Below are 11610 nucleotides of genomic sequence, written 5' to 3' on the forward strand. Positions count from 1 at the left end.
GTAACTTGGAGTCCAAGGCTATATCCTAAGACCTGTTCCTCCTGATCCAGCCTTGTGGAGTTTGGCCTCAGTCTGCAATTGAGGGGCCCTGAGGCACGGTTGCTGAGCAATGCATTAAACAGCGGGCCTTGGAGACAGAACTGTGCCAGCCAACGGCCTGACCTGGAGTTAATGCAACCAGCACAACCGCCAATGCCATCATCACCTTCTCGGAAAGCAGCCACCTGTCTGGCCCCTGGCTTTGTCTGGCTGCCAACCTAAGGCATGTGCCTACGCAGGAGGTGATGACATTTTGGCTACACATTCAAAGTTTTTTTTTTTTCTTTCTCATGTGTTATTTCTAAAGATAACAAAGGTCAAAAGGCATCCAGCATTTTCTGGTTTCTCATAAGCTTCTGGTCAATATTTAATCTGGTTTATGGATATTTTTTAGGTCTTCCAGATGCCTTCTTGAGCCTGCTTGTGGCCACCCACAGACACTTGTAAGGAGGAGAGAAGTCGGGCTGGCAGAGACACTCTGAAATGAGGGATTAGAGGCCGGGACCCAAGGAGCAAAAGCTGCAGCCAGAAGACAAGGGAGCAGGCCCTAAGACGCTTCTACTGAGAGGTCTGCCATGGCCTCTCTTGGCCTCCAACTTGTAGGCTACATCCTGGGCCTTCTGGGGCTGTTGGGCACCCTGGTTGCCATGCTGCTCCCCAGCTGGCGAACAAGCTCTTATGTTGGTGCCAGCATTGTGACAGCAGTCGGCTTCTCCAAGGGCCTCTGGATGGAGTGTGCCACACACAGCACAGGCATCACCCAGTGTGACATCTACAGCACCCTTCTAGGCCTGCCTGCTGACATCCAGGCAGCCCAGGCAATGATGGTGACATCCAGTGCAATCTCTTCGTTGGCCTGCATTATCTCTGTGGTGGGCATGAGATGCACAGTCTTCTGCCAGGACTCCCGAGCCAAAGACAGAGTGGCGGTAGTGGGCGGAGTCTTCTTCATCCTTGGAGGCCTCCTAGGCTTCATCCCTGTTGCCTGGAATCTTCATGGGATCCTGCGGGACTTCTACTCCCCACTGGTACCTGACAGCATGAAATTTGAGATTGGAGAGGCTCTTTACTTGGGTATTATTTCCACCCTGTTCTCTCTGATAGCTGGAATCATCCTCTGCTTTTCCTGCCCACTCCAGGGAAATCGCTCCAACTACTACGATGCCTACCAGGCCCAGCCCCTCGCCACTAGGAGCTCTCCAAGGCCTGGTCAACCACCCAAAGTCAAGAGTGAGTTTAACTCCTACAGCCTGACAGGGTATGTGTGAAGAACCAGGGGCCAGAGCTGGGGGGTGGCTGGGTCTGTGAAAACCAGTGGACAGCCCCCCCAGGGCCACAGATGAGGGACTTTGCCACTGGATCATGTCAGAACCTTCTGCTGAGGATAGACTGACTTTGGCCACTGGATCAAGCAAAGGCAGAAAGAGGAGCTGGTGTGACAGCATGCAGGTTGAATTGTCAAGATGCTTGCCAAGCCAGACTTTCCGTTTCCTTCACCTTGGCCTCCCCTACGCTGAATCCCCAACCCTTGACTTTAAACCCACCCCCTACCCTAGGCCAGGCCATAGAGGCTCCCCTTTGCCCTTTGGTTTACCTGGTAATCCATCCAGATTCCCACTAATCACATCCCACTGACTGATCCTCTTTGTGATCAAAGACCCTCCCTCTGGTGGAGGTTGGCTCTTTGCTCATTGCTGGGGCTTGGGAGGAAGGAGGAGCGGTGGTTTTTATGGGCATGGCTCTAACCTCCTTCTCAAGCACCCCTCCAAAGAAACTGATTGGCCAGTAATAAGCCCTGGAGCCTCCATCCCACTCTTGTTATGACTCCACAGTGTCCAGACTGGTTTGTGCATGAACTGAAATAAAGCCATCCCATGGTACCGAGGGAACAGAGAGCAACTGGGTGCAGGATGAGAGGGAGAGAAGGCAGTCAAGGACCAAAAAAAGACCAGAATGACTGCCCAGGGCACTTCCCATAATTCCCTCACACTTGTGGGTTGGGGATCTAGCCCCCAGCTAGAGGAAAGCATCAGGAAAGAAGCTGTGGTGGAAAGCTCAGGGTGGCAGCGGACTGATTCCACTGAGGAACTGCCTGAGAAGCTGAAGCCCCAACTCTCACTGAAGCCCCTGCCTATCTCTGACCTCGCCTCCTGCTAAATGAGAAGGCTAAGGGCACTACATAATGGTTTCCTTAGGACTGGGAAACTAGTTTTTCTAGAGATGGCCCTTGACTGAGGGATGACCGTGTGGGAGCTGTGGGGGACTGAGGAAAATACCACTCCTTGATGCTGCCTGAGAAAGAATAAGAACTTTTGTATCTAAGAAGCTGGGTAGACATGTGTGGTGGCTCCAGTGGGTGTTTCTATTAGGCCAGAGAGAGGCAACTCACCAGAGAGTCTTCAGGCCTAATGGAAAATCAGCTCAAAGGCTGAGATAGGCCTCCAGAGTCTACCCACAGAACCCTACAGAGCCTCTGAAAGACTGCAGCATCACATGGGGCCCCTGTCACCCTTCATATTCCCCCCACTATCCTTCACCAGACATTCCAGAGTTTCTAGAAGGCATCCAAAGGCTCCAGCATGGAACAATCATGCCCAAAGTGCTGTGGCCCTGATCTGAGTGATAGCTGAGCCGCTGCCTGGGATTTCAGTTGAGATGGGAGAGTAGAGAATGGTTCCCAGGCAGCTCCAAGTTCTGAAAATGCTCCATTTCCCCTGGGGTGGGGGTGAGGATGGGAGTCATAAACAAACCAAAGGCATTTTCCCTCACCAGCCTAAGCGTGACCAGCTTCTGACAAACTCCAGTACACCTCTCCAAACCTCAGTGGCAACAGAAGGGGCCCATTCATTGTCTTTAACATGCCTTTCATGTTTCCACCTTCTTGCCTATGTTAAAGCTGTTCTCCCAAGCTGGAAGGCCCTCTCCCTTTAGTCGAGTCTTTCTCATGCTTGGAGAACTTGCTCAGCGCCATGTACTGCACTGAGTCTCCTCTGACCACTCCATCCCTCTCCTACCCCCGCCCCCCCACCATCTTCAATGTAAAAATTGCTTCTTTGATGCCTATCATTGAGAATTTTTAATGGATAGTTATCTTTTCATGTGTGTGTATCTGATTTCACAAGTACATTGTAAACTTTTGGAGGGTAGGGGCCATATCTTAGAAACCTCTTTGTATCCTCCAGACTATTTGTAAGAGTGCTGGGCACACAGTAGGTGATCAATAAATACTTGTTGATTGAATAACTGTTTTATTAATTCAAAGGGGCCCAGACAGTACAGGTGTGATGGAGAGAATTGGGCTAAGGGGAGGGTAGGATGGAAACTGGCTTTTCTCCCCACTGGGTGTATAGAAAATTCTAGACTTTACTGGACAGATTAAGAAAGCAAGACATCCCTCCTCCCCAGGGAAACTTTAACCTTTTTATCTTGCCCAGGACTCCTCCCTCTTCACAACAATTGTTTCATTTATTTACTAAATGGCTGTGTGTTTGTTTATTCTTTTCATTCTCCAAACCACCATTGTGAGGAAAGTGAAATACACCTGATAATTGCCATTAAGCTGATGGAGAAACTAAGGCCCACATAAGTAAAGAGATTTTTCCCAGGGCCACACTGCTGGCGTTAGTGCCCCAGTCTCCTGACTCCCCAAATAGGACTCTGCTGGTGCAACAATATTTGCAGGCAATAGGAAGAGCCTGCTAGAGGTCCCCAAGCCACCTGAGGCAAACAACTTATGGCCAGCAAGGTAATACTGGGCACACACAGGCTCTCCTGGTCTCCTGTGAGGGGGCTCTGGGAGAGCAGGACCAATTCACTGAGTGTGTTACCTGGAACTGCTCTTCCTGCTGTGCCAGCCAGCTGCCCAGCCTGGGGCCCAGCTAGCTGTCCCATCATGGGGGATGTCAAACTTACGTTTGAATAAGACACCTCAATTCCCATTCACCTTTCTATGGAGGCATGGGATTTTGGGAGGCCAATGATTTGGCCCTGTTCTAACCTCACTGGCAATCAACAAAGCCTAATTCATAAAGATGTTAACTGTGGCAACACTGACAATAATGGGGCCCTATAGCTTGCCCAGCCCCTGGACCTGGTGGGCCTTGGCACACAGGAGCCTGTTAGAACAGGCACTACCCTTGCACTCCTGAAGTGGGCCTTCTCTGGTGCAGAGGTTAGGACCCCAGCATCCATTTCAGGTAAGAATAAGGGTAGAGAGAAAGGGCTCTCCGAAGAGAAGTTTAATAAGAGGTCATGTTTCTGGTCTGGCACCAGGAACCCCAGAGCCTATGAAAGGGGGTCACTGCAGGTTGGAAGATGGGGTTGCCTTGCTGACTCTGCTATGCTGAGTGGGCAGCAGCCTGCTATGGGCTCTGGTGACCCACCACCTGACGGCCAAAGCATTTTCAGATCCATGATTTCATTGCATCCTCCAAATCGCTCCAATGAAGCAAGTCCGCTACGGGAGACAAAATGGAGGCCCGGAGAAGTGAGTAAATTTCTTAAAGTCACAGAGTGTCAGAGTCTGAACATAAGCTTGGAAACTCTTCTCACAGCAAAGTGAATCTGGAATTCTGTCCCAGAAGGTGTAAGAGTGCCTGTTGCTCTTCAGATTCCTGCAGCCCTTCTGTCCTTACCTGCTACTGGAATATAAGGGCTTCTGAGGGAAACAGGGCACAGAGCTTCCCTTCATCTTAGGATGAGGCTGGCCTGGGAGGTCCTCCTTCCTTTTAATCTGGGAAGATTCTATGGAAGGAGTTAGAATTTCATCCTCCTCAACTAGAAAAACCAGGGCAGACCCGACAAAGAGCAACTATTCCCTTTGGCTGATTGAGCAAGAAAAGCCTTGCTCTAAATAGTTTCCTAGAAATCTCCCTGAGTGTGGGTCCAAGTCGAACAGCTTTCAGCTCACTCCACTGCCATCCATCATAAAGTAATTTAGATTATGGTAGGCTGAGGGGATAGTGAAGGCTGCTGTGTTTATGCCCCAGCCTCATGGCTCTGACCCTTGCACAAGGAGAGATGTTTCTCCCCTCCCTCATTCCTCTGATAATAGTGTGACTCATGTTTTCTCCCCCTTGGGGCTCTAGCGACCCACTGCCATGTGATCATTAATGGGGGAGGTGGAAGCTGAAACTGGCTTCTCGATGGAAAAGCAAATTCCAGCTTTCTGAGAGACCTTCATCCAGCCAGTCAAACAGCCATTCAATCAACTGTCTTGCCAGCCAGCTAGCCAGCCAGACCACACTAACTGCACTCTTACTCTGTCAGGCTATGTGCTAACGGCTTTGAGGGCAAGGAGGGTGAACAAGGGTGAACCAGGTAAAGGGTGTGCTTTGTAGGAGTTGACAGCTGATCCAGGGGAGATAAGACATGCACGTCCAAGTGTGGTACAAGGCATTGCAATATGGTCTGTCCTGTGAGAGAAAGGGGAGAAGTGCCATAAGACAAGGCTGTCAAGAGCTAGTTTAAAAAGGTGTGTAAGTCCCCTCAAGTCCCAATCCATATGAAATGGGGGACCGGTACTACTTGAGCTTCTTCAGAAAGGACGATCAAAAGAAACAGCTTCGTCTAGCTGAAGGACTGTGGGAAATAGAGAAATAGGGTGGAGAGCTGTGCTAAGGAGGAAACAGGGATACACTGCACTGCTAACCCAGAACTCCATCACAAGACCCCTAAGTGGCTCTAACGGAGAGAGCGACCCTGGGGTTCAATCTCTTCTCCCTCATCTTCTTCTCTTGAGCAGGTTTCTGGAAATTACTGAGGGAGCAGAGGCAGTGCCCATCCAGACAAGCTGAGGTCTTTTGGCTCTGAACCAGAGGAGAAACACAAACGTGGGAGAAGGGAGAGAGGAGACAGAAGGGGCCAAGTGCTAAAGAAAGGCACATGAGCCCTTGCAGGGTCAACTGCTCCCTCCCACTCAGCCCCGGGCCCACGGACAGGGGATTCTTTCGTGCCTGCAGCTGCCTACTCTGGGACATAGAGGCCCCAGGCTGGGAAGTGCATGTGCTCCTCCTCAGCTGGCTGAAGCCTGGCCTTTGCCCAGCCTGGTCTCCCTGCCCGAGCGGCTTCTAGCTTTGATGAGAAATTCTGTTATCTCAACGGGGGAGAAAACCTCAAACAGGAAGTCCAGCAGGTTATCTCTCTCTTTTGCCCTAAGTGGTGGCTCACTACATGCTGTGATGCGATCACTGATAAAATATTAACAGGCTGTTATCAGGCACAGCAATACAGAAGCTGTAATCTGACCACCCCCTCCACCTCGCACAACCCACCACTTTCCTGGTCACTGTAGCTCAGGAACTCCTAGTTAACTCTTGTCTACAATTCCCCGCTCTGGGCCTCATTTTGCCACAAGACAAGCAGGGGTGTCTTAGGGCTTGACAAAGCAGGAAGTCACCATACAAAGGCAAATCTCCAGGTCCTGCTTTCCTGTCATCCCTGAAGTCCCATTCCTCCAGAATGGCACCCTCACCACTTAATAAGTCACTTCCTAGGAGGGCTTTGAAGAAGTTTTTATTTGCAAACAGGGCCTTGTGGAGATAACATTGAGAAAATTCACGTGCTTTCAAACAGATATTAAGGAGTACAATGGGATGTGAAATTAGATGCCAAATGAATATGAGTAGGATGGCAGGCAACCCAGCATTTCAGGGGTAGCTCCTTTTCTCCAATAGCACTTGCAGAGTATGTGATATTTGACAGAGTTGTGTGTGAGTTACTTGGGAGAAAGACCAGTCACACCAAACACAAAGAGAAGATGCTCCTTGCAGCCTCTTCACTTGAATTTATTTCTGGGATTACCCAACGGGATGCAAGAGGGTGGATCAGCATCCCCCCGCAAAGGATGTCTGATGAGATTGTGAAGATCCTACTCCTTTGGTGTAAAAGCACTGAATGCCTTGATTAAAAAGCAAGTATACCTTCTGGGAAGAGAAATACCTTCAGTCGTAAACACGAGAATTTCCACTAGTTTCTCAGTTTAGCCCTAAAGGAGCCAGAATGAGAAGAAGGTCCAATGAGTTTAAAAAATAGAACACCAATTCAGAGACAATGGGCACCGGACTTTGGGGGAGCAGGGGAATTCTCTGAGTAACATAGGCACCCTTCAACTAAATAATTCAACAGCTTCAAAAATGAAGATGAAGTAGAAATCAAGAAAAAAGCAGACAAAATGAGAAAGGTGGTGCCATCTTCCCCTTGACGATTCCAGACGCACGCCATGTGGTTAATTTTACTCCTCTGAGTGTAATAATAAACCAATATGTTCTGAAGTGTCACTTTCTCACTCCCCAAGAGATCTGCCCAACTCAGCACTGTCTGGGAAGGGGGTGCTACAAAGGAGCCAGTGAGAACACTCATAGGCAGAGGCTAACAAGTCCAAGACCTCCTGGAGCGTAAGAATAGGATCTTGATGGCTGTTTGAATATCAGGAAAGCTGCCAAGCGACAGTCCTGAGTGAAAAACTCAGTCAAGAGGAAATGAATTTCCACGTCGTTTAGAGGGATATTCATTACACAAGTGAACAATTTCCTGATCATGAGGGCAGTTAAACATTGTGTAGGATGGTGGAACTTGCTTCCTTGGAAATTCCTATCAGTATGGGCTACCTTTAGCATTTTCTTATCAAAAGAAAGAAGACGAGGCTAACCGTTTTCAAGATAGGCAGTATAGTGTAGTGGGAAAAAAGCCTGAGCTTTGACGTCAGACAAACCTGGGTTTGGTTTTCCCTCTGCACTCTCTAGCTGTGTGGCCTTGGGAAGGTCACTTAGTTCTTTACACTTTAGTTTCCTCATCTGTAAAATGGGGATGGTACCTGCCTCTCAGTGTGATCATGGCATACAGCAGGTCCTCAACAAATGCTTAGCTGTATTCTAAGCATATTGGTGACCTAAAGGGTGGTGTCAAAGTCACCACAAAATGTGTGTGCCTTTGGGGAATGGGGGAGAATGACAAAGTGTATTTTCTACCACAGATCTGAATCTACATTAGCAAGGGGGATAGTCTTTCCCAGGCCAAAACTTCTCAAGATTCTTCCCAAAAGTCTGAAGACCTTGAATAGGCTTCTACTCATGAGAGTCCATTAACAGAAGCCAGGGGAAAAGCAGACTTGAGAAGCTAGAGAGGAAAGGGGTGGTGATGGCTCTGACCTTTATCTAGATGTGTGACAATCTGAGGTGGCACAGAAGCATGATCAATCAGGTCCCACTGCTAGAGAAAAGTTTAGTCCAAAGGGACCGCAAACTGGGGTTAATTTCCCAAACTCAGGAACAATTGGGGAGATTTCAACAGCCACTTTCCTAACTCAGCCTATGAAGCAGATTTAGCATAGCCCCGCTCTTGCAGGCATTCACGAGCCTTTGGTCCATTCTGTTCTTTATGCTCCAAATTGAATAATTCACTATTGCTCAACCCGCCTTGGGTGTCCCTTTATTCACCCTCCACCCAGTCTTGACATTGCTTATACAATCCCCTACACCTGGAAAACCCTCCCCACACACCTCCACCCTTCCAATCCTTGCAGGTTTCCACAGCCCACTTGGAAGATCAGGCCTTTTGGGAACATTGTCCTGAGCCTCTGCCTGAAGTCATCTTGCTTGTCCCTGAGGACTTAACGGGCAAATATATGAAATGTGTTTGGCATGTAGAAGGCACCCAAAACATTTGAACTATTCTTATCTAAAAGCGGGTTGGAGATTTCTCATGATTCACATCAAAATTTTGGGTTTCGGGATGGAGGGAAGTAACAACATATTTCTTCTGCAGGTTTTATTTTCCACTAGAAAATGAATGCTATTTATGTCTCACTTAATGCCTAAGGCTTTAATCTACTCAAGACTATCTAAGTCAGCTCTTTCAAATTGTCTAGTTTATTATCCAATCATGTGCTGTGACTTTTGATTCAGAAAAATATGGCTCCTGAACTTCCACTCTGCCTAAGATACGTCAGGAGTTAGGGATGTCCTTGTAAATAAGCACAAGTTATTCTTTTGGGGAAATGCACTTGACTTAGCCTGAGCTCACCCCCAGCTTTCCTGAGTATGCCTCCATGCTTCACTCCCAACACAGTCCTACAGAAAGAGGTTTTAACTCATAGCACAGAACTCTGCAATACATTCTATCTGGAGATTGCCTTGGGAACTGAGAGCCTGCCAATTAAGCTTCTGCCTCTAAATCGCAATCACTGGACACGGGCAAGCAAATCTTCCTGTCCTCCGGAAGGTGCCCATTTGCTCATCCAACAAGCATGGACTTACTTCCTAACATATGCCAAGAACTTACCTCCCTGAGGCTTGTTCTGTCTATTCTTTGCTTAGGAAAAGCTCCTCTTTCTTCTCTTCAAATAAAACGATCACTACTCTTGGAAAAACTGAATGAAGACTCCTCAGAAATTTTTTCCCCTTTTTAGTTCTCTCTCAAGATCTGGGCTCCATAGACTTATACTGATTATATTAGGTAATCCTCAGCATTTTAAAATCCCATGCTAGGGAGCTTCCTTTTGATAATATTCAGAATGTTCGAGGTAGAGAATACCCATATTCCCCTTCTCCTTTGGCAGCCTTAAATTATCCAAATCAAAGATCTGCCAGAGAGAAACCCTAGGTCACTCCGGCTTACAGCGATTGCCCCCTGTATCCCATAGTATTTTCTCAGTCTTTCATTTTCAGAGTTTAATGTCCAGGATTGTTACCTACCTCACTCATACTGTATTTATCCAACCCCTTCTATAAATGGGGCACTGTTGTAGGCTCTTGAGGGAGATGGAGATACGAACAAAACACAGCTCCCATCATTAACAATTATTTATTGACTATCTACTGTATACCAGGTACTATAATAAGCTCTGGGGTACAGTGATTGGCAAAAACAGGCATGACCCTTCCCATCAGGGAACTTTTTAATCAAAGAGGCAGACAGGGACTGTGTGTTGTGTTCACCACTGTATATCACACAGCATGTGGTAGGTACCCAGTATTTGTTGAATGAGTGAAAGTGAACAGCCAAATACATACTTGCAAATTGTGAGAAGTGCTATGAATTAAACAAAATAGGACATAGTGATAGAACAGGGTAAATAGAGAAAAAAAGGCTGCCAGGGAAGGCCTGTCTGAGAAAGTTGACACACTAAGACCTGAAGGATGAGGCATAGTCAGCCATGCCAAGATTGCAGATACGAGCATCGTAGGAGAGGAACAGTATGGGTAAAGGCTCTGTGGTAAGAGGGAGCCTGACATGTTTCAGTGGGAAGACCACAATGAGCAAGGGGAAAAGGGAGATATGAGGAAGAGTTGCAAGAGCCAATGTAGGCAGGGGTCTTCTAAGACATCGTAGGGAGTATGGATTTTATTCTAAGTGCAGTGAGAAGTCATTGAAGGCCTTTAAGCAGGGAGTCATGCAATCTGATTTGTTTGTTTTTTTAAATAACTTTGGCTGTAGTGATAAGACAATGGCAAGGACAAGAGTGGAAGCAAGGGCGCCAGTCGGGAGTTGCAGTTATCCATGGGAGAAGACGGTAGTTTGGACCAAGGAAGCTGTGGTAAAAGCAAGTGGAGTCAAGATACACTTTGGAGACAGAAGTGACAGACTTTCGGACAGACTGGATGTGGGGGACTATAGAAGAGGAAAATTAGGGATGACTTCCAGGTTTCTAGCTTATGTGACTGGTGGGTGGAGGTGCCATTTTCTAAAATTAGGAAAATTGGGGGAAGGAACTGTCGCAGGGTGTGTGTGTCACTGTTTATTTCCACCGTGGTTTATTTGAAATGCCTGTGAGGCATGTAAGTGTAAATGTCAAGCAGACAGTTGAATATTTGAATCTGAAGCTTTCTAACAGGGAAGACAGGACAAGGAAGTTGATGACAAGAGCCTTATCAGTGACACAAGACTTACATGTTCAAAGAAAAGGTGATGTCTGGCTGGGTTAATCAGAGGAATTTTCAGAAAAAAGGTGACATTTGAGCCAAAGGAAAGATGAGGAGGGAGAACATTCCAGGTAAAGGGAATGGAATGGCAAAGGTGAAGGGGAAAATCTCAAGGCAGGCTCAGAAACTGAAAAATAACAGTTCAGTTTGGATGGAACATGGTTTGTGTTTGGAATGTTGGAAGATGAGTCTAGAGAGCATGGTTGAAGCCAGATGGGAATTTGTATTGCACTAAGTGAGCACTAGCAAGCCTTTGAGCAGAGGCGTAATCTGATGAGGTCATCAAAAGCAACTAAGTGACAGTCAGTAGGGTGGATTAAAGGAATGAGAATAGGAGGAAAGGCAGGCCGATTAAGAATCTATTTCAATTATCAAGGCATGAGGTAATAAGGATGTACATGTTGATTGTGGAAATGGACAGTCAAAGGGCAAATGTGAGAGACATCTGAAAGGGGAATCGTGATTATCTTAACCCAGCAGGACAGCCAGGAGGAGGCACCCACTCTTTTCTTCTGAATGTCTTGCCTCCGCACTATATTATGAGCTCTGGTAAGGCTGGGTGACACTTCAGTCTCTCCACTGTGCATTTAACGTTAGTTAAAGGGACTTCATGCTGGTATGGTTTCATTGTAAATAGGTAACAAAGGGTAGC

At 47.4% G+C, this 11610-nt stretch overlaps 1 protein-coding gene across 2 annotated transcripts; it reads left to right on the forward strand.

Annotated features, from left to right (window-relative positions):
* The first annotated feature begins 433 nt into the window (after positions 1 to 433).
* CLDN2 (claudin 2) lies at positions 434 to 3279 on the forward strand. Of its 2 annotated transcripts, XM_008542672.2 has the most exons (2): positions 434 to 1067; positions 1179 to 3279. In XM_008542672.2, exons 1-2 carry the CDS (start codon positions 615 to 617, stop codon positions 1305 to 1307), a joined length of 582 nt encoding a protein of 193 aa, XP_008540894.2. In that variant the 5' UTR covers positions 434 to 614; the 3' UTR covers positions 1308 to 3279. The 2 variants fall into 2 exon arrangements, with proteins under 2 accessions (XP_008540894.2, XP_008540893.2); XM_008542671.2 differs by having other exon boundaries at positions 615 to 3279.
* Positions 3280 to 11610: the final 8331 nt, after the last annotated feature.

This window comes from Equus przewalskii, chromosome X, assembly GCF_037783145.1.
Source record: "Equus przewalskii isolate Varuska chromosome X, EquPr2, whole genome shotgun sequence".
Classification (NCBI taxonomy): Eukaryota; Metazoa; Chordata; class Mammalia; order Perissodactyla; family Equidae; genus Equus; species Equus przewalskii.

Bases quoted from the DNA above. Each gene is read 5' to 3' on its own strand.
- CLDN2 (XM_008542671.2), top strand. From the start codon at position 615: ATGGCCTCTCTTGGCCTCCAACTTGTAGGCTACATCCTGGGCCTTCTG.